Source organism: Struthio camelus, chromosome 10 (genome assembly GCF_040807025.1).
Source record: "Struthio camelus isolate bStrCam1 chromosome 10, bStrCam1.hap1, whole genome shotgun sequence".
Lineage (NCBI taxonomy): Eukaryota > Metazoa > Chordata > Aves > Struthioniformes > Struthionidae > Struthio > Struthio camelus.
The window spans coordinates 6257189-6283850 of record NC_090951.1 but is presented as its reverse complement, the minus strand read 5'-3'; the positions used below and the strand labels follow the sequence as shown (position 1 = coordinate 6283850).

The 26662-nt window shown below is 39.7% G+C and overlaps 2 protein-coding genes across 2 annotated transcripts in view; one reads left to right on the top strand and one right to left on the bottom strand.

Moving 5' to 3' along the window:
- Nucleotides 1-26662, top strand: part of BCO1 (beta-carotene oxygenase 1) — a 70518-nt gene that overhangs the window by 13304 nt on the left and 30552 nt on the right. Inside the window, exon 4 of the mRNA XM_009682929.2 lies at nt 8046-8229. The gene's annotated coding sequence lies outside the window, so the exon portion shown is untranslated. The remainder of the gene's footprint in view (nt 1-8045; nt 8230-26662) is intronic.
- Nucleotides 1-26662, bottom strand: part of PKD1L3 (polycystin 1 like 3, transient receptor potential channel interacting) — a 43306-nt gene that overhangs the window by 13579 nt on the left and 3065 nt on the right. Inside the window, exons 3-31 of the mRNA XM_068956049.1 lie at nt 24902-25087; nt 23971-24081; nt 23389-23536; nt 21444-21673; nt 20363-20767; nt 20106-20204; nt 19323-19372; nt 18407-18524; nt 17454-17661; nt 16586-16706; nt 15866-16007; nt 15147-15347; nt 14789-14934; nt 13746-13940; nt 12236-12361; nt 11048-11230; nt 9857-9981; nt 8952-9078; nt 7643-7777; nt 6682-6907; nt 6050-6243; nt 5375-5605; nt 4618-4719; nt 4222-4400; nt 3579-3725; nt 2833-3032; nt 2460-2686; nt 1641-1857; nt 730-958 (exon numbers count right to left, since the gene is read on the bottom strand). Of these exons, the coding sequence (XP_068812150.1) occupies nt 730-958; nt 1641-1857; nt 2460-2686; nt 2833-3032; nt 3579-3725; nt 4222-4400; nt 4618-4719; nt 5375-5605; nt 6050-6243; nt 6682-6907; nt 7643-7777; nt 8952-9078; nt 9857-9981; nt 11048-11230; nt 12236-12361; nt 13746-13940; nt 14789-14934; nt 15147-15347; nt 15866-16007; nt 16586-16706; nt 17454-17661; nt 18407-18524; nt 19323-19372; nt 20106-20204; nt 20363-20767; nt 21444-21673; nt 23389-23536; nt 23971-24081; nt 24902-25087 (5008 nt within the window). The remainder of the gene's footprint in view (nt 1-729; nt 959-1640; nt 1858-2459; nt 2687-2832; nt 3033-3578; nt 3726-4221; nt 4401-4617; nt 4720-5374; nt 5606-6049; nt 6244-6681; nt 6908-7642; nt 7778-8951; nt 9079-9856; nt 9982-11047; nt 11231-12235; nt 12362-13745; nt 13941-14788; nt 14935-15146; nt 15348-15865; nt 16008-16585; nt 16707-17453; nt 17662-18406; nt 18525-19322; nt 19373-20105; nt 20205-20362; nt 20768-21443; nt 21674-23388; nt 23537-23970; nt 24082-24901; nt 25088-26662) is intronic.

Here is a 26662-nt window from a genome sequence, read left to right as displayed (position 1 = left end):
AAATCACAGTCTTCAGGTGCAGTAGGGATAGGCAACATATTACAATTTAAAATACCGACCAAAATACTTTACGTTCTTTTAACTAATGCAATTATACAGGATATATGGATAGCAAAAGGTACAGAGAGCAAAAATATGGGGAAGTCTGCAGACACCAGCTAAAATGAAAACAAGTCTGATGGGCGTATTTAGTCCTCAATTCATGCATAACTGAACTTCCAGTAGAAATGTTGATAAAAAGATAAACATATGAGCACATTTTAGCTGCTGGATACGTCCCTTGTGATCACTATAAAGACCAGAGAGATAATTACTGGTGTTACTTTCAATATTTCCAACTTAACAGTCAGTTTTTTCTGAGATATTTTTGTTTGCTCATTAATATTTCTTTATCCATATGTTTTTTGAGCCTTCCTGAGACTCTGGATCTCAGTGATTATCTTCAATGTTTTGCTGTAATGTGGCACTGTGTTGTAACGTTCAGTTTTGGAGGCAAAAATGACAAAGAGTGATGGTTTGTCTTTATTGCTTTTGTGTACAGTACACAATGCACTGAAATTTCTTTGTTGCTCCTACTATAGTATAATAATAAGGCATGCTTCTACAGCTATAATAATGCTTACCTAGCAAGTATTAAGCAGTAATTATTTTGGGCTCCATCATCCTGGCCAGTTTCGAGTTCATGACCTGAATTTAGTTTTACTGAAAGTGGGATGAGAACTAGGTTACCTCTCGCTGATGGATGCTGATGAGCAGATCCGGTTCTCCAGGAGTTTCTTCATGTGCTGAACCTGCTGAACAGCTTGTGTATAACTCTGAGGCATCTGAAACTTATGGGGCCCCAGTAGTTCCAGCTCCATCTCTACATGCTGGAGCTGCATGTACAAGCAGCGGTTGTAGTCACTGTATTTCAGCCGCTCACACATTCCCTTCTCTGGAGTTGGGCTTCTTGTTTTTTCTGCAAGTAAAGAAAAAAATTTTAAAAATCAGCATAGCTATCCATAGATTAAAATACTGTTTGCTATGAAGGGTAACTGATGTGGAGCTCAGGGTTATCTGTGTGGCAATGCACAATAACATTTGAAGGGACACGTAAATGCAACTTCAGTAATGAAGCTTTAATGCTCTTCTGTGGGGATAGGCTGGACATACCAGGAGGCAATTTGGTAAGAGAGAGGTCTTAAAACCTTAACAGAAAAGTCAGATGAGATCAAGTGCTACTTTGTTTGTAGTCTACCTGCGCAGCAATTCGTAGCTTGGTACACTCACTGGAAAAGCCAAATGCAAGTCTTAATGAAATCAGTGGGATTGTTCACTCATCTATTATTGTTTAATTGCAAATAAATCAATGCCTAAGTTAAGAATCAGACTGAAAGGATCAACAACACAGAGTTAGCAAGAAAAAAGCAGAGGACAAAATGATGTGAAGCAACTCATATTTGAGAGACTTGATGCTATAGTACTGATCCTTCTGCCAAGCCAGGCTGGTAGCTGACATTTCCTTCTACAGAGATATCCTGGTGTCTTCACTTAATTGCCTTTAAGACAGAATATAAGAGGAGCTTGGGTCATCACATCCTCTGGTCATCATCATTTTCACTACACAGGTTTCAGCGGGACTGTCACATTGTGTTACCTACCTTGTATATCCACAGCACCTATTGTGACAATTATAGGGTCATCCTTCTTTTTACTCTCCTCATAAAACTCTTGGCCGATTCTGTTCTGCTGGCAGATGATGTCCTCAACCAATGCCAAAAGTGTGTTGATGTTAGTTGATTTTCCAGGGTCTGATACTGAGGTGAGTGATGGAGTCTTCAGGGCTTTAAACAGTGAGCTGGCAATTCTCCTTATGTCCTAGAAAAGACAGCAGCAACATGGCAGTGACTCTGCCTGCAGTGTCTAAACCTGATGTGATCTAAAGACATCACTGGTTGGGAGGGCACAGACTGCTAAAATCTCCGGAATGGAGATAGCACATCTTATAAGGCTGGATGTGACAGGCTGATTTCAGTGAGTTCAGCAGGACAGCTTTTGGGATTCAAAAATGCTGTTTACCTGACTGAGGACCTAAGCAGAGGAAGACGGGGGCTATGATACCTTTGTCTTCACTCTCCTGCTTAATGTTTGCTTGAAACCACTGAGCACAGTGATTTTGGTCCCACATAATTGTGCAAGGACTTGAGATGTACATAGGCAGATCTTGCTTAAGTCAAGAGGTCTGCTGCAGGTGGAATATACCCTGAAGGTGGATGCCTCTAGCGAGTTCCTCCTTCCTCCCATGGCCATGTAGATGCATAACTGAGTGCTTTGCCCTAGTGCATACTTGGCTTGCAATTGCGAGCGGTCTGAAGGGCTTCTGACAGGAAACATTTTTGCTCTTACACTGTAGATACCGGATGGTGTGTGGCAGCAGAGGGCAGTGCAGAGCGCCCTGGGGGGCAGCCACAGGGACTTGCCTTTATCACGGCCTCTGGAGTGAGTGAGACAGCCTGGGTGACCTGTGGTGTGGGAGGTAGGCTTGGGGACACACGACCACACTTCCCTGGCTTCTTCTCTCTCCCCTGCATGGTTGGCCGGGATCGTATGTTCCTGAAGATCTGCACAATGAGCAGGTTGATGGGGAACATGAGGAGGGAGCTCTCAAAGCCAATCATCACCTCCTGCCATGTGAACTCGATCTTACCTGTCAAGATCAAGCAGGAGGTGTAAGAATAACCCCAGGAACCATCAGATCTGTCTTTTATGAAAAATCCCATTTGTTCAGCAGTCCTGCTTCTAGATTCTGCTATCTCACTATTTCCCTGCCCAAGCAATGATTAGGATTATTACCCAGGTCCATTTTCTGCTCTGCTGGATCCTTTGGCACACCCCAGAACATGATGCTAGTCAGCATGGTGCAGAGCAGCAGTGAGAAGCAGCATGACACGCGCTGGGCTCGTGTGAAGGAGCTTCGTGGGGAGCGGCTGAAAACTGAGTACCAGATGTGTCCGTCTTGGAAGCCCTTGGAGGTCTTCATGAAAAACAGATTGCTGGGAAGGAGGAGGGGGAAATCAAGGGGATGCTTAGAAAGGAGAAGGAATAATAAAGCTGCAGTTTGGGGCGCTGACCTGTTGGTGCCTCTGGGCACTATCAGAAGAAATAGTAACTATGAGAAATTACTAAATATCATGACTTGATTTGCATGGAATGGTCTTAGCAACTTATGTCCTTTCCTTTTGGCCACACCATGGAGGAAAAGCTAATCACAAGCAGTTTCTGTATAAATGTTCAGGGAAATTACATATAAGAGAAGATAAAGTGCTTGGATTTTTGCAGATCTTGTCAGACTATCCTTTTTTAATACCAGCATTTCCACTCTGGTGTTACCATTAAGGTAACAATTAGACTTAGCTAATCATCCTTCCTAGACTTAGCTAACCATCCTTCCTCTTCTCCTTGTCCAGAACCCTTTGAAGTCAGTGGAAAGGCCTCCCTTGTTTTCATTTTGGCCTAGGAGTTTTGTCTTTTTTGCACACTTGTTTTTCTCGGCTGATTAGTCTCAAGAGCTGAAAAGCCTGTACAGCAGGAGAATTTACCTGAACTGCTTCATGTCCTGTTCTGTAGCTACTGGGAACACTTTATCGAGGACACACTCTCCAATATCAATGGCTAGCCAAGAGTTACAGAGGAAATACCATTTCTGGTCCCATGCCAGATCATGGACCAATACTCGATTCACATACCTGTAAGAAAAACATACAGAGCACATTCACATGTAACTGAGCGGTATGAAATTCAGGGCTCAGCAGGAGTATGGAGGACAAACTCTGGCCTTTGGCTTGTTTGGCTGCATCTGAACTGTAAGGCACTGAACACCCTCCAGTGTGCCCCAAAATGCTAGTACTCAGACTGGTGACCTAATCCAGAGGATGGTCACTGCGCCTGGATTTCACTTCATAGCTTCTGTAGTATGTTTTAGGAGTACTGACAGAAGTTTTGCCCCAGCACAGAATCAGGACGTAGCAGGGATATGTACTGGACACAGTATATGGGAGGCACTCCTGGTCCTGCAGTATAGGTTATATTTTGATCTGTTCATCTGCAAAGAAGAGAAACTAACACTTCCTTCCATTCTACAATTGTGAAAAGGATAGGTTTTTTATGCACTACAAAAGGAAAAATGATTTTATTGTTTTCTTAAAGATTGCGAATCTTTAATATTTCCCTGCATACACTTACCAGGATGGACTGAGCCCTGAATTATCATGCCACAGCCTAATACTCTGCAGTTCCCCAAGAGGGAAGAGAGTACAGAGTAGGAAAACATCCACTCCTCCCCGTTCAAAGACTGGTGTATCAGGATCAGTTAGATGGTGTGGCTCACTTTCTCCTTCCAGTCCATAGAGGGTGAGAGTCACCTGGAGAACAGAAGGACAGACGGAAGACCTGCACATCTCAGAATTCTATATGGGATTATTCCTCTGACATACTCGTCCTGGCTTCCTCAAAGTTAAAGACTTTCTGGCTTAGAAGTTGCATTTGAGCCATCCCGTTTACTAGTCCCTGGCACTTCATTATTCATCCAGTTCTATACATGCATGCATAGACTGTATTACTGCACAGTTCCTTCAGTACCTTAGAGGTTGTGGCTGCCCCTCGGCGGTGTCCTGTAAAAACTGTCACAAGGTAACGATACTGAGCAAAGGGGTCATTGTCTTCCAGTATGGTGATTTTCACCTGCAGAGCGACATAACACAAGCAGTGTGTTAGCAGTTCTGTAAGTATGGCTGCCTTAATGCTGTGGATATGAATTTGTCATCTTGTGAACGATGCATATACTTACCAGGAAACATAGAGTAAAAGGGAAGGGAGTAGGGTTGGTTGAAGACTTCCTATTAAAACAGTTTTATGTTATTGACGTTTTGCACAAAAAAACCCTGCTTTTCCCAGAAGGTTTTTTTCAGTAAAAAATGAAAAAACTTCAAAGCTGAATTTTCTAAAGAAAATGTAAATAAAATCAGCCTTTTCACTTCTGTTCAAATTTTCCCTAGGAGAAAAGTTGTGCCTAGAAGCAGAGTAGGCAGAAAGACATGGAAACAAACAAAGTTTGGGCACTCTTGAGCGTCAAACCAAATTCAGTTTTATTATAGTCTCAGTTTCAAAGCTTAACATAGTCAACTCACTGATAGCTGAAGATATTCCAGGGAATATGCTGAGAATGACCCTTGGAACATCCACACTAGCTCTCAGATCACATTTCATTTAGGGGCTTCAGCTTACAGAAGGATGGGCTACTGTCTGTCCTAAGTGCTTGGAATGACATGTCCTCCACAGAGAAGGCCAGGCAAAGCAGGAATTGATCTAAATATATTCAGTCTTTCTGAAGACTTACTTTGGCATCATCCTGGATGTCTTTCCTTCGAGCCCAAATAACTACAAGCACATACACCAGAAAGATACATCCTACAGTTGTCACCACCACAGGGTTGTCCACAAATGTACCAAATAGCTCTACAGTTTTGCTAACATCAATGGCATTGGGTATGATGAAGAAGGAGCTCCCAAAGAAGGTCAGATGGTTGCAGAGGCACTGTGTGCTTCTAGGATTTGTTTTCGGTCCTACCTGAAAACCAGAAAAGTTTCCTGATAAAACGTTCTGGACATTTGGCTTCAAAGTATTACGTAACATACCAAGCAAACTAAAGACACTGCTGAGATTGATCAGTTAGTGTGGAGAATTGCTATATAGGAAAGAATTGCTCAAGTTTCAATAGGTAATATTAATTCTAATATTTAGCCAGAAATAGGCATTATTACACAGTACGGACTGGTCAGAATGGTTCTGTTTCTTCTTATAGGGAAACACATCCGAGGAAAGTAGTAGAAACGTCATTTTATATTGGACTGAACTTCACCTCTTGATTTTGTTAAAACATCTCAAAACAAACTTATTTTATGGTGTGAGTTCAAACCTGTTATTCTGCTACAATGCTGTAGTTGTAAGGGTTGGCTTTGAAGTCTATAATATAAACATAATTATAACGTTATTTTGTTTTACTCTACTTACATGACACCCATAGCTGTTCCAGTTCCTGCGGTGCTCATCCCAAAATGCGCAGCGGGATGCGAAGCAAGTGACAGCTATAGTTAGTCTGTCATTGACTGTAGAATCCATTCCCATATCTTGTAAAACCATGAAATAGTAAGTTCCTGCTCCAAAAAAGAGTTCTTCTGGACTAAGAACCCAGGTGTTTTCCTCACCTTGAACATAAATATTTTAGCTTCAGTGTATATAAGAAAATGTTAATTCAGAAGTATATGGCTCTATTGCATATAATCAAATAAATGAACTGAACCAAATGAAATGAACAGGTGTCAAATAATCCTTAGCAACTCATTGTTCAAAACATCACACCCTTTGCTCCTTTTGGTAAACACTGAATATTAGAGACTGGAGCCCTAAAGAATGGCAGATCAAAACTCCCTTGAGAAGTTTCTTTCCAGCTGGACTCTTAAACAGTCAGGCCTCATGCTGCAAATAGCAAGTGCAAACCCTGTAAACTTGCAGGGGAGCACTCCATGTTATCCATACTACGTGCCCTTAACTTGCTGTGGATCGTGGGTGTACATATGGCTTAGTCTTTTGGGCACATAAGCCCAGAATGAACGAGTTCAAAAGTCACTAGCAAGTTGTCTTACCTCCAGTAGTCTTCTTACAGAGCAGATGATTTTTGATATTGTAGTTAGTTTCATTTGGACGAAAACCATATCCTAAGTAGAGTATTAGTGGAATGTCTTGTTCAGATTCCAGGTGGATCACTATAGATGTGTTTTCTGAAGTGACATTGACTTGGAAAGCGCTAAAATTGCCCAGATTCAAAAGAATCCTGTCTTCCTGAGTTGCTGAAAGCCTCGGTAGCATAATCTATTTTTAATCAGAAAGCTATAGCTTTGAATACAGCAAAGCACCTTGTTTCTATTATTTATAAGCACAATACAGCCACATACTAGAGAATCTTTTTTCATAACATAGGGAAAGCATGGCCAGCAAAAAATGTTGCCTACTTATCCTAGATAAGCTTCTCTAATGTATTTTTACTTCCGAGTAATTTTCTTGATTCTTTCAAATAATCTCTGAAAAGTCCATTTCAAATCTGTATAGACTCACCACAAATTTTGTGATCTTTGGTGTGCTTATGATCTAAGAGGTGAGATTATAACTATAACTGGCTATCATTGCAACACTGGCTACACGAAGTTCATCTACGAATGAGTTAGATGTCAGTTTATACACGGGCTAGGAAGCCCATCAGTACTAGTACGAACATACAATTGCTGGATGATGAAATCAGATGTTGCATTCTATTTCAGGACGACCATAATTTATAGTCATTTTCCCTGACCATTAGCATTCTTACATCCATTTAAATGAAGAGTAAGATACCCACATTTTAAGAAAAGACAGAACTATATGTTACTTTATTCTTCAAACCACACAAATCACTCCATCACAAATGCATGCACCATGATCCCATTATGTGGTAACAAACACAATACCGCCATTTACAATCACCACACCGAAGATAACAAAAATGACAGTTTATAAACGGGAGAAGAATACAGGGAAGAGAGGGAGAGGAATAGAAAGTTTTGGGTATACCTCGATATTTTCTTTGAGATTGCTGACTGGTATGATCAAGCCATCCAGACCGGTAAGACTTAAACCTCCCACTGTTCCACTGACATCAAAACTGGTGTCGCTGGAGAAAAAAGGATTCACTGCAAAGCTCACCATCTATTAGCAAGACATTAGCAATCAGCTTTGAGCTATTGTTAATATTTCGTTATATTCACATTCTAAATTGCTGAATACGTAAGGCTTGAACTCAGATCCAAACAGTATTCAACTTAAAAGAAATCTCTGTCCAATTTCATATATGAAGCTCCCTGTGTCTCTACGGTAGGCCAAACACAATCCTTGAAAGTGCTTTTTATTCTGATGTGTGATATGTTTATATCAATGTTTATTGCTTTCCATTCATTGTGATATTTTTGCCTTGCAGACACTAGATGATCAAACTGTATTTTTATAAGCCTCTTATGAAGTGACTCCATCAAAACTGAACAGTGGCACCCCTCTTGGATTTGGGAACTGAAATCTGTTTCAGTTATGATAGCAATGCACAGAAGAGTATATCAGAGTCATTAATACAATAAACGGCATCTGGAGCGTCTCTGAACACTCAGGTAAGACAATGGAGGTGTTTCCATTGATTTCAATAGGCTCTGGATACATCTTAGCAGAGCTGGAAAAGGCAGGGCACAGTGAAAAAAACTGTATGTTTTACAGATGCATGTAGGAGTTTCCTTAGAGTATCAAATCAATCTGAGAGGCTTTTAGAAAATGTGTTATAAAAATATCATAATAATATGCGATCTGTTGTTCTGAGGGGAAAAAAACAGCATCCTAACTCAGATGAGGGACATATGTTATCATCAAGAGACTTGCAGGCCTTTTCTCTCCTGTAGGATCTGAGTGCCTCAAACTGATTCATTTCTGGCTGGGGGGAAAGAGGACTGCTGCTTGTTGGGGTTAATGGTGATAAGGACTCTGAGCTGTTGCATCCTTCTCAGGCAACAGATGTTAACAAATGGCAAATGGATTTAAAGTTATTAATTCCATCGCCTTCTCTAGCCGTGCAAGTATGAATCAGGAATGTATGTGAGGGGTTGATGGAATGTGGAATTTAAGCCTTCAGTCCCCATCCGCTTGTTGAACCAACCTCATGTAATTAAGAGAAGTAAAGACTTACGTGACCAAAATAATTTCAAATGAATTTGTTGGCATAACTGGAGGGCTGACTTGTGTGCTTGTGTATTCATTGTAAAAGGAGAATGGATTCTAAAACCGCTGGACCAGGAAAGTAAATTTCAGATCTTATCAAATTGAGTAACAGCTGTTCACTTGCCCTTATATCCACTGTTTCATCATCAACTCCTGAAACACTGAGGGAGGAAGCAGGTGGGAGAATAAAGCTGGCAGAGCTGGAATTGGAAATGTTAATGGATGTCCCATCCATGCTTTCTGTTTGTAATCTGTCCGCAGTTACAGTTAGATACAAGCATAACAAAACAAAAAGAGACAAAGGCAGAAAAAAAGCATTAATAATGTAGACTTTTTATCGAGAGAAAATCCTCACTTCATGAGTATAACTTGTCTAGTAAATTATTTCTAACTCTGCCAGTAAATGCTTAATACATTGTCTGTCCCTGATGCAGTACTGCACAAAACACTACCACATCAAAAATCATAAAAAGGAGGTAGAATTGGCCTATCTGGATTTTACATCTTACCCATTTAGGTGTATTTATGTGAAAGATGTACCTGGTCTCTATGAACAAGCTCTTGACTTTTATGTACAGTTAAATATAGGTGAGAATCAGGTTCTTGGTGAACAGTTTAGGGTTGATTATAGGAGAATGCTTATCAGGCTCCTCATGATTATTTTTGCTCCGGCCAGGCTGGTTACAATTCTATAACATGTCAGTATTGGCAACTTGTAAAAGAAAAAAAACCTTAACTGGCATGACATGAGTTTTTCATTACTTTAAAAGGTATAGTAGTAAATTCTCCCCTGGTCAGAGACTACCCAGTATGAGAATTTCTTAGATGGCTTTATTGGAGCTAATTGGAGTCAAAGCTGTTCTTACCGTCAGTAATTACAGCCTCATTGCACTGTAGAAGTTGTCAGTATGCTACAGTCTTTAGTTGCGTGGCTCCATTTAATGACAACGTAAAGAATGTTTGGGGAAAATCTGGGGAACTATCAGGCGTTTAGGCACAAGGCCATCACTTAAACATTATTCCTATTACCTGTTTATATACATTGTGGCAGAAGGAGTGGTAAGGACCACTGGTTCATCATCTGGTTCTTTCCCAAACAGAAGGGCACTCTGTAGATTTTCAACCGTATTCAAGAGCTGGGGTGACACTGAACTCTGGAAAAGGATTAGAGGAGGAAACTTGTAACAAAGCTCCTTAGAATCAGCAAGTTGCACATTATTTGCTTTTACCTTGTTTTATGAGCTAATACTAACTTTTACTGTTTCTTATAAAGCTGGCATACTCAGTGATGTGCTTGTTAATTGTAGAGAAAGTTATTCTTATCAACCATTCCATTTCTGTAATTCTCGTGAAAACGTTACAGATAACAAATAAATACATCTTCCACTAAAAGGATTTCTAGTATCTAAAACCTCTACACATTGAAATTTGAAGAACTACAAACATCACATCAATTTTGTGAAAAATGTTCATGCACTTGTGTACATTAATGACCTTACATGCTTGTGTTTAGTCACTTGCAAAAGCAAGACCTAACAGCTTATAAATGGTGTGTTATTAGTGAGTTTTCCTGGAAAACTTCTAAGTTCATAAGGTTCATAAAGGTTCATAACCTTTTCTCTCAGATTAGATTTATATCATGTCCTACAGTTGATAAAAGCTAAAGTATCTTCAGTACAGGAAGCACACAAAGGCAAGTGTGATAATTCACATACAAATAGGACGGGATAGGACTAAATAAACGCATTTCATAATTCTGAATAGAAAAACAGAATGTGGTTTCTGAAAAAGTTTGAGTAGTGATGGGAGCTGATTCCACATTTAGAGAAGTGGAGCCAGTCGTGAATATGGAATACCTGTGGTTTCCTTGAACTGTGGGGTAGAATCAAATCTGGAAAGAATCTGATTACAGTCAGTCAACTTGTCGTCCATTACATGCCTTACACTGATCTTTTGTTCTCCAACGCTCTGTCCTGTTCAGCTTTAAATGTAAAAATCTTAAGAGGCTTCTAGCATTTGCCTCAGCAGACTATTCAGTCTAACAAGTCTAACTGGGGAGAAGTTTACTTTGATATTCAATGTAACTCCATCATGGTGTCACAATAAACCCCACCCAATGCCAATTTAAAAATATAAGAGGCAGTAGAACTCTTAAAAACCTTCTGAAGCAGGCAAATGTTCATACACAGTCCACTGGAAACTGGACCAAACCAAAATTACCTGTTCTGCCTCTGGCACTGACGTATTCACAGCTCTATTTTGTATAGAAGCTTTAAGCACATTGCTAACTGCATTAAATAGATAGTTGGCTGCATCCTTTCGCTTCTGATCGTCTCTGCTGTCCTCTATGTTTACAGTAAGCAAGGAAGCACTGACACCTTTTAGAGTGTTGCTGGCTTCTACCTGCATGGGAAATAAGGCAAAAAGTTTATGTATATTGGTACTACCAATGACAGAAGTGACACATGATCTCATTAAGGCTTTTACTGAATATTACAACATAAGTAATCTGATGGGACTGTTTGTCACCGAAGCTGTTTTAATTATAATCATTTGTGCTCAAGCACCAATAAAGATGAGGTACTAGATGGTATAATAACATGCGATGTAGACCTGAAAAGTGCACCCTGCCTCTATAGATACAATCCGTGAAGAAGATGAGTAACATCTGAAGGAAGCTTATCTGTCAAATGCTGGGCCAAGATACAGTTTAGATGTTACAGTAATGTAATAAATTGGGTTATTTGGGTTATTCTGTTTGGTGGTAAATCCAAAAAATACAACTATATGGTCCAATGCGTTTCAGTCTTATTTTCCACAAAGCGTATTAGATTACCAGCAAGGAATACCTTTGGCCTTGTGCCTTGCTAAATGCCAAAGGAAAATGAATCTATGATTTTTCTTTTGTGCCCAAATGCAGCCACTGATTGATTTGTGATTATAAAAGTACTGGTGAGCTTTTAGCCCAGGGTGATGACAAAGCCAAGCAAATTTATTGCAAATTGGGACATGCTCATTCCCACAATCTGCAAATTCTTAGCAGCCTTAATGTAGAGTGCATGGAGAATCTGAGCAGTGTTGTTGTATTGGCAAAGTTAACCACATATTGCTGAAGTGCTACATCCTAGCATGCCTCTGATTAGAAACTGTATCACAGTAACTGAATGTAACTGGCCAGCCAGTTGTACCCTGAATTGTAGTAGTTGCTGAACAGAATCTATGAGTTAGATTCTTTTACTCTAAACAGTAAAATGTATTCTCTTCTGGTCAAGACACACATAGTGGGATGGTTTAAAAACTGAGTAAGGAGCAGTTAACTGTAAGGCACTGACACTCTTCCAAGCTCAGTGGGATGCAGTAGAGTCTGTACTGTTTGTGTAAGGAGATATGAGGTTAATTTCTTGTTACCTGTGCTGAGACAGACAGCTCTTCACTCCTGTAAGTGATTTCTTTCAATACTTCTGACATCTTAAGAGCAGTTTGTACTGATGTTACGTGAACGGCAGACAGAGTTGTCAGCATCAGCCCTCGGAGCTTGGGTTAAAAAGGGATAATTAGGCAAAGGAATAAGGTGCTAATTAAGACTGTGTAAGTAGTGCTACATATTGACAGCCTAGTTTGCTGTAAATTATGAGGTGGAATAAGGCTCCACAACAAGGATCATTTGAACTTATAGCAGCTCTGCTGACAAGATGCCACTTGCCTTAGTTGCTGTATAATCATGACGATTATGTTACCTCCCAAGTCAGAGAATTTATACGCTTAACCATCCATTAACAGCTAGGAGAGTTACCTGAGAGAATTTGTACTCATGTATGTAAATTACTGTATAATGCCACCTCCAAAGAAGCCATCTATGATTGATGTTACTCAAATAATGAATCTCAATTGAAGGATACATTATATTTGTCTAGATTCTTTCATCTGGGGCATTCAGAGAACGGTACAAATAAAAGCTTAAAACTGAAATACAAGCTTGTAACTGAAAAGAAGAAACTAAGGTTAGCTGCCATCTACTACTTTTGGGGAAATTTAGACAGCATATTTCTCCCACAGAAAAGGCCATTCTAGCAATATTTAAATTGTCTGTGGAAAATCAGGTTAACTTCTAGTTTAAAAATACCATCCAAATTACTTTAATCTCTTAGTTTTGATTAATACTGTTAAAGGAATTCTTCTGTTGATGTGAATGGATTGCAGGGGTTTGCAGAGGAGGGGATTCAAATTCCGACTTTTTGTCTAGATTCTGAATGAAGGGTTTTTTTTTTTTTTAATTGTTCCTGTTCTAGTCATAGACACAGGATGAGTATCTTTCTTTAAATCAGGGCCATCCAATCACTGAGTTACTCATCAAGGTAATAGAACACAGGAATCTTGATCCCTGATTCCCTACTCCAGCTGCCAACTGTTAACTGCCCTCACCTGTTAAAAGGCCCCACAAACACTCTACGAATGATTGCTGTGATAACTGAATGTAAAATCATGACACTCTAGTACTTGAGTCAATTTTAAGGAGAATGCAGAGAATTCCAGAAGAGGCACTCTCATATCTGAAAGATCTCAAATAGCGATGGGCAGATATTTCATGACTTTTAATTATCTCTAGCCATACCAAAGACTACATTCCATCAGTCTCAAAGCAAATGCAGTGGAGCTAGGGACCAATGGGATAAGGTAGTGGAATAACAATTGAGAAAGAAATCTTTTACTAATAGATTGTAAAGAAAATCATTTGCTTGGGCAGGTAGTGAAAAATAGCTGAAACCTGTGCCAAACACTGAAACAAAGAGTAGAAACTTGAAACCTCCATTCATTTCAGGAGGTGATACAGGAGCTTGTTATTACTCAAGAGCTGTCAAAGAATATGGAGAGTACATTATATTACACTGTACTGCAAGAAAACAAGTGTCTGGCTGACCTCTTTTCGTGTGTCCATCTGCAAAGATATGTTAAGACTTTCCTCTTGGATCTCCTGATTAAGGACTGAAGTCACTGACTTATACAGCTGGAACAGACTCATGCTGTTGTTCCCATCTTTGAGAATGATGTTTGCCTTCTCAGATACAATGGTCTGCAGGGACAGGTTCCCATTGATCGTATCTGTGTGTCCAACCTGAGGAAGAAATCAGATATGCCCCTAACATTGCTAGGACTGTTATAATCACTTTTGCACAGCTTCTAACATCATCTTATTGGTAGCCTAGCTAGAGCTGGACAGAAAACTCGTTTGTGTTCCCCATTTTTTTATGGATAATTTTCAGTTAAAATTTCCAGGCATCTCCGATCCCCTTTTGGATCTCCTGACTAAGAACTGAAGTCACTGATGTATACAGCTGGACCAGACCCATGCTGTTGTTCCTGTCTTTTAGATTGATGTTTGCCTTCTCAGATACGAGGGACCGTCTTTAGAAATGCCCAGATATAGGAAAACAGCTCAATTCCAACTCAATCTATGAAAAACTGCTGTCTTTTTAAGATGAGTGTGATTTCTTCTACTTGACTGACAAACTTGTGCAAAGACAAGAGACAGAGCCTAATTCAACCCCGCATTTTTCAAACTTTGCTGAATGGCTTGCCACTAAAACCAGCACCGTGACAAGCATCTCCACTGAGCATGAAGCAGAAATGCATGGATTTGTAGTGGCTAATAAGGATCTCATTACTGGGAAAATGGGACAGAAGCAGGGAGTTCTCTCAGCCTACAGAGACTAACTCCGGACTTCCTAGTAATATAGCTTATACTGCCCAATGTCCAAATAGATCATCTTTTTAAATTCTGTCCTAGAAAAAGAACAGTGAAAGTCTTGATTCCCCAGAGTGTGGTCTCTGCTAGACAGGAAAAAAGGTATTTACGGCACAGCCATAGGGAAGCCAGAAATATAAAATGGGAAGGTCCAAAAGTGAATTGCAGTTTAGGTATCAACTTGAAACACCTTGAAAGAAAGTAATTTTACTGCATACCTTCACTGAAGCATTAGTTTGAACCGTATCACCAAAGTCATTGCTAACAGTAATTGTCATATGTAAAGTGAAATTATTTTCCTCTTCTCCGAGTGGAAGATAAACTGGGAAGAGTTCAGGATCTGGGCCGCAGTGCAGGAGAGAATCTGAAATAAGAAAGATGGGTTGCCTATCAGACAGATGGGGTTACCTCTTCTCTAAGAGTATGCTTGCCCTGTGCAGGCCTGATTAATGGACCCATTATTGGCCTCTATGAAGAGCGAAAGCAGGCTGTGCCTTTGGTCTTGTTAGTGACAGTAACAGCACTTGCTAGAAACCTAGAGAAGCAGTTGGTCAAACAGTTCACCTCAGGACGTACTTGGTTTCAGATAGAAGCAATATGTGAGCTGCCTGTCACGCCTGGATTGGCATGGATCCACTAAGCAGGAGGTACTGCAGGAGACCGTGAAAGTGGTGAGCACTGATCCCTCCTTGGGAGACACAGCACATTCTGGGATCAAGGGCGGAGGCACTGTGCTGACGAGGTATGTTTGCTCGCCGTATCCACGCTGACTCAGTGCTAGGAATTGAGGGAGCAGAATGTCAGCAACAATCATCCTGTGGCAGCGTTGGTCTTCAGACATTACTGTTGCCTATTCTAGTAATGATGCTGTTTGTTCAGGCACCAGAGACATCAGTGTGGGCCTAATCAGAAATGAAATCTCATTGCTGAATAAGCCATAGCGGGCAGAGAACTATTAGAAAACATGGCAAGGGTAGCTTTATGAAGTAAAGCTGTATTATTCAGTCAAGCATTTAGCATAGCATCATTTCCAAATGAGCCTTAAAAAAAGCATTAACAGCTTGGATTATGGTAATTGAATTTATTCTACTGCATAACAGCCCACAACAGACTTAGCTCTTAATTATTTTAAAGAACCCCACATGTAACATAACAGCGCTCAACTTGTGGAATAATTTAACGTCTTGTTTGTCAGTGAGTCTACTATATCTGTGTAACGTCCCATGTGATGCCATGATGGCATGATGGCAGAGACTTTAGCTCAAAGGCGTCTGAAAAACCCTGCTTGCCCCTACCTGTTACTTTAATCTGAAAAGCTTCTCCATGTGTCTGCAAGAAAGAGCTGTTCATTGTCAGCATGGATCTGTTGCTTTGAAGCAAATTCAAAGAGCTCTGCCAGAACCCGGTCAAGCTACAGACTGGAGGGAGGGGAGTGGGCTAGAAAATGAGATAGAAAAGAAAAGATGACAGTAGAGGCTGTTAGCTGTGATTTCTGTTGTGATTTCAGGTTAGATATTTCACCAAATCTTCAAGCTATATGGTAAACAAGATTCTGCTCAACATCAGCAGAGGTTTTGCCTCACTATGATTCTGTGGTTAGACATACTGTACTGAGAGAATGAACAATATATTGATGCCATATCAGTTATTTCACATGAATATTTATTATAGGTACTTGATTAGATACCTAAGACATACATAGGTAGAAACCTATATAAAAAGCATGTGTGCATTTGCATTCCTATCTGTACGTATACAATCACCAATACTAGCTGCAAGTTAAATAATCCTTTACCATGTCTGTGGGGAGAATTTTCACTGTCAGGAAGGGGGTGTCAATTAGGTACCTTCTGTTATAACCTTCCCAAAACCTAGCACCCCCTCACCTCAGTCTTGCCTTTTATTTCCAAAGCTTCCATGTGACAAAGTATTGCTCTGAGGCCACATGGCTTTCCCTCAGGCTGGATGTTTATTTATTGTTTGTGCAGTATTTCTGACAAAGCCAATGCACTTACCTTGGTTTGGAATGTGTTATCTAAATACCAGTTATAATATATTGCCTTGGAGTCCTTCTGTCCAGAGACACTCAAAACAACTTCCTTGCTAGCATTCACTGGCTTGCAATTTTCCTTACACCTGTAAGGATGTAAGACAGCAGTTACGAGCAGTGACTGTAAGAAATGTCATGGTACATGGTGTGGATTGTTATACTCTCATTTGATGAAAATCTGCACAAGCCCTGGGATATGAGACAGGTGACACATGTGACTCACAAACAGAAAAATATTTCATTTAAAAGCAAGAAATGTAGGGACCTTCATCCCGTTTTCAACAGTGACTGAGGCCCAGAACCAGCAAACTGTTTGTGTTCCAAAACTGATTTAGGCTCTCAACTGAAGGGTACTGCTATTTGAGTTTTGAATTGATAATATTAATAGGTCAGTGAAATGCCATGGGGCACTAGACTCTCAAAGACGAGATTTTTTTTAAAGCAGTAAGGTGTATCATCTGGGTGTCCAGTAGGAATATCAGACATATCTTATGGATTTTATTTCCATCGTTTCAATTAGATTTACATCTGGAAATCTCCAGCACTGAAAGGGTGTAGCAGGGTGAAAAAACCTAACTGATTTTCGTAACAACATTTTTCAGTTTACTAAAGGATTGTGTTCTTTATTTGTCTGCATTAGCAGGAGTTTGAACTTTGAGATACAGCAAGTCCCATTTTGTTTTTTAACTCCTGTGATGGTAAGGAATCTATATATTTACAATGTTCGATAAATTATCACTGTATTAATATTATTATTAAAGATAACTGCAGCCCTACACTAGGATTTTGCAGTAATAATATTAAATGCTGAGTACTATGGTTTAAAATCACACCTGATTTCTAGTTGCAGCTCTTGTTTTGCAGTCACGTACAGACATTGCTCATCTTGCCTCTCTTCATTTCCATGGTTTCGGACTGTAACTTTCACAGTCACTGCTGACTTTGGAGGAGGAAGGCAGGAAGGCGGGATCTGCACCTCAGTTTGGTTGATTAGTATTATCTGTTGCCGCACGCAGTCATTCCACTCAGCCCAGCAAGCTCCTGCACAAACATTTCCTTTATAATTAGAATATTCATAACATTCCATGACACTTGTAAAGGTCTTGCCTGCCATAGCTTTTAAAGAGCTTTACAGAGCAAACAAATTTCCTTAACCTAATTTATCGAGTGGGTTACCACAGTTCAGCTTGACTTCTTCAAAGTAAGCTATGACGTCAGGGATAAAGACGGGGACAAAACACAGATGTCCAGAATCCCAGTCCAGTTCTCAGCTATAAATGGTTTTGCATCACATTTAATGCTAATTATTGCTATTTTATTGAGGCACATGTATCTTGCAAATGCCTAACTGTTTAAATCACTTGAGATTAGCTCTTGGCAATGAGGGTGAGAGCTTAGGACAGGCAGATCTTGAGAAATTAAAAACTAGAAGTAGCCACCTGTGGGTGAAGAGAAAACTATGAACTATGCCATATTGTATATATGCCATATATATTTACCTATGCACACACGCACATACACACTCTGTGCCACACACACACACACACACACACACACACACACACACACACACGCACATATAAAAAATATACCATAAGTGGTTAGTTGTTAAAGCAGAGTGAGGTAGAGGGACGTTCTTCCTTTACAGTTAGTGGCAAACTTCTTTAATGTCAGGCAGAGACTAAACCATCCTTTACTCAGATTTTCACCACTGGATCTAACATGGCAGTGAGTTTGTCACTCAGCAAGCAGCAGTTGGTGGAAAAGCTTCAGGAAATGCACGTACCACAGGACCAGAGGAAACTGGAATTATCATTGTTGTCTGGCCAGCCAAGTGTAACAGTTGTGAAAGGATCCACATGACGACTTGGTTTAATATACATTTTGTTTTTTCTTTTGTGATCCTAAATAATAAATAAATATTCCAGTTAAGAAGTTAGCATGTATAAACACATACAGATGTTGCTTCTTTGTAATGAAGAAAGTCTAAAAGTGTAGGCCTCAAGTCACTATATGCAGAGCTGTATGCAGTTTAAATGATCTTCCGCTGACCAGAGGTAATATGGGAGTAGAAGCTATAGGAATAGAAGCAGATGGCACAGACAAATCACATATGGCAAAAATATTCCCAAACTCATAAGTGGCTTAGGAGCCCAAATCTCATTTTCAAAACTAATGCAGGTACTTAGAAACCTAATTCCCATTAATTTTCCACTTCTGGACCACGACTTTTAAGCAATGGACAATCATTTGTCTTCTACTACCTCTTCTAGTACATCACTTTTTTGTCGAAATTGGATACATTACAGCTGTAGACAAAATGAAGAATAAGGTAACTGAATTTGTCATTCTGTGCAACTGTGATGAACCCGGTTCTGAATTAGGCTGGTATTCCTCTGATGTGATGCAGTCTTACAGCCATTCTGTAAATCATGACATCTTGTGAAGCAAGGTGTCTCCTATAATAGACATCCATCTGCTATAGTTATATAGTTAAAAACTAGACCTTCAAGGTGATAACAAAATATTGTATCTAGCAATTCTATGATTTAATTAAATCTAGCATTCTGTGGCACAAAAAATATAGTCCGTAATGCAGTATGTTAGAATTACTTCTTATAAATACTTTATACAGCACTTCTACAACCAAGAAGAATTTCTCAGCATTCAATTTTAAAGTAAAAACTTTAAATAATACTTACATTTGTCTTTTGGGTATTTGTTTTGGAGCTGCCTTTTACGTTAGCAGAATCTATTTAATACAAAAAAGATCAGAATGTTTTAGTGCTATCTGTAGAGCTCTTAGACAGTCCTCAGTGACAAAGGGGAATGACATAAACACTCAGGATTTGACTATGGTGAGTCTGAAAGAGAGGGCTGTAAGAATCAGACTCTCGAATTGTGATAAAACAGTCTTGTAACAACAGGTAAAACTGTAACAACAAGCTAGCAGCATGCTATAAAGATGATCCTAATTCCCCATCCTAATAGTATAAATCAAAATAAATTCACAGATGGTGATGGAGTTCAATTGATGTACAAAGAAAAATTGAGAGAAGCACTGGAAATGTCTTAATAGGTTTAATGCTAAAATCACTTTATTTGTGGTATAATCTGCTATTGTAAATGTAAGGGTGAGCCATCTAGAAGCACTTACTGACAGCAATTTATGTGATGATTGTGATGCAGATATTTCATAGTTTCATAGCTATGTCCCAGGCCACAAACTTCACTAATTATTTCTAGGACAAATAGCGAATATGCAGTGTGTAACATATATAGTGTGATGCTGATTTATGACCACTTCCAAGTCAGGAAAGATGCCTTCATTAGAAACAAGCCTCCACAAGAGTTTTCAGTGCTGTTACTGGAAGGAAAGCAATTACTAGATGCAAACCATAAACACTAAACACCCCATGAAATGCTCTGATGGCAGAACTTCACTTACGTGGTCAAAAATGGCACTGTCAGGATAATGCAATTACCTTCTTTAAGGGAACTGTTTGCCAGCACATTGATGAGCCCAATATCCATGCTCAGGTTTGAGAAGGCGTTCATGGCCACCACTTTTACCAGGAAAGTACCTAGAGTAGATATATAGTCAATTAGGAATAGCAGTGCACCAAAAGTTACCAAATTCAGCTCTAAGTTATTGTCCCCCACCCAGAGGTGCTGTGATGAAATGTATGAACTCCTCTACACAGTTATCTGGCTTAGAAAGACAGATGTCAGCATGCTGTACCTTCAGAGGACGTGGGTATGCTGTATGTTCGAGGCTCCCCATGAGGGCTGTCTTCCTCATGAGAGTGCGTTTCATTAGATCCCACAACCTCAAACTTCAGTTTATCTGGGGCTCCATGAGACACAGAGACATTTATCTCTAAATTCTCCCCCAGCTCCAGAGTGTGAGAAGCTAATACAGCCTGAAGACCAGATATAGGCTCAATTAGGTGAACAGCAATGCTTTTGAAGATCTCCGATGAGGTTGTATTGCTGGATGCTCGGATTTGCAGCTGATGTATCCCTGGGCCTAGTAGCTCTTGAGAGGTACTGTTGAGTGTCAGATTGTGAGGGACAATTCCTTCCTTTGCACTGGATTCAGTGAGTGTCATGTTATCTGCTAGTATAACGTAGGTCACTCCATTACCTGCAAAAAGACAGTTCAGAATTTCTCACAACTTGCCTAATAGGCCATCCAATTCTAGCTGTTTTGTGCAACATTTAGATATTTATAAAGGGGTTAGAAGAATACTGCAGCAATGCAATTACTTCAATTAGATTTGCTTCATCTGCTTTTGTGTCCCTCTGGGCTCCCTGTGAAAGTCAATCACATATATTTCCTGCTGGGAATCTTAAGGCAGTCAAGAGAATTCAAACATGTGCTACTGAATTTTATTTTTTAAGCGTGTATGTGGATTCCAGAAGCTTGAAGTGAGAACCAAATATATATCAGCAACTATGACCTGCTCAGCGTAGAATCATCTTACCCTCATTCAGTGAAGCATTTCTGCAGGTGCTTAACTTCAAATTTGGAAATATTCCCACTGGCTTCATGCAGATTCACGTGGCTAAAGTTATGCTCATGCTTTGTCAGCTTTGTGCAGAGGAAAGAAGGGTTTATGTTCATGTCTGAAGTGCTGTTAAGATCACTGAGAAAGAACCCCTTCCAATAGGCTTAGAGCATTCAGTTGCAGGAATGCAACAGCTAGAGGGAAAGCATTCGCTAAAAAAGGTGCTGTTTTGTGTCATAAAAATCCAGCTTCTTCTTATGGGTAGTGTAATATTTAGCCTGCCATTTAAGCATGCAGAATAATTACCCTCACCTCCATTGAGTTCTACTTGAATCCATAGCAACTCCCCATACAGTGTCCGGCAGTGAGAGCTGTTTCCAGATTCATACTGGCTGTAGCACCTGGTAATGCTAAGCTGATCCATCTTATCCTGAACAGTCACCCGTTTCTGAGCTGTCACATGCCATTCGCTGGTTGTGCATTCCACAAAAACAGTAAACTCTCCAGGAGATGAATATCTGTGTGTGACACTGCTGACCAGCCTAGGATACAAAGAGAACTTGTTGCAGAAGACTGTCCTGAGAAGTCTTTAGCACTGTGTTATAACAGTGGTCACAGTTCCATAACCTCTGACCTGACTCAGCTCTCTTGCAATCACTTTAATCCCTAGTGTATTTACAGAAAATTTTTAGGGTTAAAGATTCTTTCTTTGTTCCAGCTATGGAGTCGTTAAGGCTGTATATCAAGGGTGGTCGTTCCAGAAGCATATCTATGGGGATGAATATATGTTGCTGTAAAGTAGGTAGATTACAGTTCAACACTGTGCTCCATCAGACCTGGTTTGTGTCGTGTTGGCCTCTGAGCACAGACATATGACTGTGGACACTAAACCATGTAAAGGTGCCCTTAATTTCTATCTTCCTTAATTTATTCCCTGATTTACCTTCTCTTAGATACATCAGTGGCAACTGAGACCGCTCAGCATGTTGTCAGATCACTCCCTTGCTGCTATTTGATTCTCATGTGCAGTTGCTTCTATACTTGCTCATGCTGGCAAAAATGTATCTTCCCTGCTGGGTCTGGTGCAGCTCCAGTAGTGGTAGCAATAGGAGGTGAATGGATATGAAGAAGTCTGCTGTGGCTGCCAGGATTACTGACAAGCATAGGGAGACGCTAAAAATACTCTAAGGATATTCCTCTTGAAGGGGATATACCATGAAAGGCAAATAAGTAGGTAACATTCCTGGCACTATTCTTTCTGAACTATTTCTATTCTAATCCCAGTACCATCTAGCAAATGCAAACAAAGATCAGGACATATCATCCTTGACAATACATATTTTTCATTAGCTGTTTTAATGAGGAAAAATATTTAGTGCAAACTGGACTTCAAAAACATGCCAATATCACGAGAAGAGCAGAAAAGGCAGTCCTTATAAAGCTAGGTATCAAACTGGATGCAGAAAACAGATGAACATGATTGGTAGCCGTTTAGTTGATGAAGTAAAAGGGTTTACCATAAAAACAAGCCTCTGCTTGCAGCTCGCAAATATGTTTCACTTAAAAGTTCACCATAAGAAAAAGCATTTTTAATGAGGTTCTTTACAGCTGCAGACCTGTGTCTGTAGCTCTGAAAGAAAGTCTACAATCTGTAGTACATTGCTACTTTGGTTTTTCATTCTTTCTACTCTTTACTTATTTTTTTAGTTCGGTCAAATAGGATTCCATTAGTAGACAAATAAATTTCCAAATTCGTATATTTTCTTTCTGAGCACTAGGACAATGCTAAATCTGATTTTTAAAAACAGCAGAAAAATGTTTGATCTTTCAAAGACACATTTTTCACTGAATTAAAATAAAACAAATAACACCCCAAATTCCATTATATTATTTTAAATGTTATCAAATATAAAAAATACACTTTAAAGTGAAAAAAGTAATGCTTGCCCATTTCTTTGGCAGTTACTGAAAGCTTTTCAGTAATTTTGTGCGTTTGGGATCTGTATTAAATTCCGTTAGCAGGAAGTAGGAATCACTTGTTATAGTCAGCAGAAGAAAGAATGTGGTTGGCAACTTGACATAAAACTGTGTATTAATTTCAAAATGAGTTTCCGCAAAATCAAACTGTCTTGTATATATGATCTGTACTTAATCTAGTTAATTTTTAACATCTCATTTAAGAGACTTGAAGCATTCAAAGAAATGCAGACAGTGAAATTTACTGGTTGTCTGATGACAGATGAAAGATATATCTTACGCTGGAGGGTAGTAGGGATCAATAGCGTGTCCATCTCCAGTGCTAATGATACATGAAAGGTTGCCGGAGTATGGAGTGAGCATCCAGTTCAAAGTGACTGTGATATTTTCAAAGACAAAGCATGTATCTGTTACAGCCAGCTGCAGACCTGTAAAATGTAATGCCAGAGTTCAGTGTCATTGTTCGCCTACATTTCTTGCATAATTAAATTTATTTTCAGGCATTGTTGGGAGCTGACCTCCAAAACAGAGTTGATATTGCTGCCAATTTGAATGCATTAGTGATAATTCTTCTCTATATGTACTGGTCAGGATGCTTGTTGGAAAATAATTTCATTCAAGGGTGTTTAATGTATCTGAATTTCCTGGCTTTGTAGCCTTATCAAAAACCCCGTTGAGCTATCAGTTAGGACTGAGAGGCTACATTTTTATGCCTTGAATATATTTTCACATTTTCCAACGGACCACTCTTCCAGCTTCTTCCTTGAGGATGGACCAACTATTTTTAAGATAATTGGCAATGGTCATAGTGTTACTGCAAAGTGCAGAACAGGATTTTGTGTTGACAGCCCCCACCACTTACCTTCCTTGCAGTGGTACTGAATAGACAAATAGCTTCCAGAGGCTGGACAAGGATCTCCAAAGAAAGTGCCGTCTGCTGCTACCTGGCAAGCCTGGAGACCATGACATTGTCCTGGAAAGAAGGACCATCTTAGATGCGCTGGTGTTTTTTGTCTTTGACTGTCATAATAGCTCAGAGGAGAGATGATTACAGAAATAAAATGGGGTGGGGAGGAGCAATATCTTGTCACTGATTTCTAGACAGACTCCCACAGCACTTTTACTTGATTGTGTTGCTTACTGCTGCTTTTTCTTAGCACCATTCCACTTTACAGGAATAGAGCTGAATTGAAGAGGGTGAAAAATGAGGAAGTCAGTGTGTTTGGTTTAACTTTGGCTGGAAGCCTAAAGAGTCACTATAGAGATAGGCCACAATCAATGTTTAGACTGGCAAGCAATAGAGCCCTGTAGCTCTTGCAGTCTGCACACTTGTGCAGGTGGTGGCAGCTTCCTCCTGCCCTCTTGTCCCCACCGAAGCTCCCTGGGTGCCAGCCTTCTCACTCATCTTTGTTAGAGGTTAGGTTTGTATGCATGGTTTACTTGTATGCTGCTCTATCTCCAACCTATCTATTGTACTCATCAGGGAATCAGTGTATCCACATGTTTTCTTCACACTAGGAGAGAAGCCAGATATGCCCTTGTTCTCCATTTGCTCCTGTGCATCCCCTCTCCCCTCTGAGTTGCTTGGCTCCCCACAAAGTCCCTCCTTTCTATTCAGCCTCCTGTGGGAACCTCCTGCACGTAAGAAGTTCTTTGCAATCCCCTTCATTTCGGCATAATCCGCTTTCGCACTCACTGACTCTTACTGAAATAAACCAAAATAAAGTATTTCAGGAAGCAGGAACTTTGGTGCTTACTCTATGCCTCTGACAAGCAATGCAACAAGATATTACCTGCTACTTCATCTTTGACACTGATCCAGCTACAGTCTTCATCTCCATCATACTGGAGAGACGTCTCCAATACGCAGTAGTGAGGGGTCTTCCGTCCATAGAAACTCTCTCCAATCTGAATAACTTCTCCTGATCCACACTGTACAGTGGCATTGTAATTATTACAAGCAATGCTCTGGCCAGATTCTAATAGGGGAAAAAAATTAGATTTAATTTAAATGAGGATATATAGCTGAGGGATCTGCCCCTTCCTCCTCCATTGTCTCTAGAATTGGTCACAGCGTCTCCAGGGTAGCTGATCTTAACCTATTAATTATCAAGACATGAGACCAAAGTTCTTTCTTGAAGGTGGGACTCGACTGGGGCTAAGTTTATCCTTTTTTTTATATGTGACAAAGAAAACAGGGAAATATTTCTCAGGCTTTTTATTTGCTTTCTTGTAATGAGGTTGAAATACGTAAAATTTTTGAACTTCTGAGAAATCCTGCTGCAGTTCTCTGGCACATCCGTTTTTTCTTTTCTCTTCCTCATTTCTTCTTATCCCTCTTTCAATACGCTATGATGAAAATAGAGAAAAGAACAAAGAATCGAATATTTTTCCATTTTTGAAATCCAAAAAGAATGCATTTATGTTTTTTACTGTGTTAAAAATCTGAGAACATTTTTATTAAAACAAACAAAAATACCTTAATTAAAAAGATTGAACATATTTTTCTGGAAAACATTTAGTGTTGGACCTGCAGTACTGAAAAGTTTAAAGCTTCTCGTAACTTCACAAAGAGCCCTGTGGCGGTGTGTGATCTGCATGACATTCAGGTAACTAACTGCTCTGGAGAAGACTTTGCATATTAAATATGGGACCCAATCCCATTCCTGCTACAGACACCTTTGTTCTTGTGCAGTATTCAGCAGAACTTCATTCAGCAGAACTACTCAAATGAGTAAGGTCACATCTCTAAATGCTTATACCTCATTCTTTGATTGACCTGGGACAGTTGATTATCTTTCAGAATTTGTAGTACCCTGAAGTAATCAGGATATTTAATACTCTAAAGAGAAGGATGCAAAAAAACACTCACGTATGGGAGTGTTGCAGAAGAATGTTTTTGTTTCAGCTGTCCCAGGTTTAAATACGTTGTCCTCCGATTGCTGTTTTGATCATCCCCCTTAAATGCCTGAATTAACAGTGCCAATATATGCACACTGCAGTAATTGTATGCTATTGTTATTTAAAGGCTAAATCTAAGCCTGGCTGTAGCTATAGCAACATGATCAGTTTACAGATTAGAGCTCTCTTAAAAAGCTTGGAAAATAATCTGTTAAATTCTAATACAGACTATTATCTCATGCATTTTTTTGTTCTTTACTTTGTATAGAGGGTTCCCATAGTAGTTGCTTTCTCAGCAACTTTTACATGGAAGAATGTACAAAACCTGGTTTGTATTCCTATGTGCAAACCCTAGTTCAATATGTGTATTTTTACTACAACAAAAGTGCTAACCTAAAGAGCACCAAATGTCCAACCAAATGGTGGAGCAGAAATAATAAAGAATAGTGAACTGCAGTAAGGGAAGTTCTTACTTGAGGAGAGAAACAAACAATTCTATGGTAGAGAGCCAAAGAAAGGATGAAGGTAAAACATTTGTCTGCCTGGTTAGTTGTTTGGGCACATACACACACCTAAGATGATCAAGTAGACAACGTTATCAGTAATCAGAGAGGGATTCAGTTCAAATAGTAATACTGTTTGGAGTTGAGCTG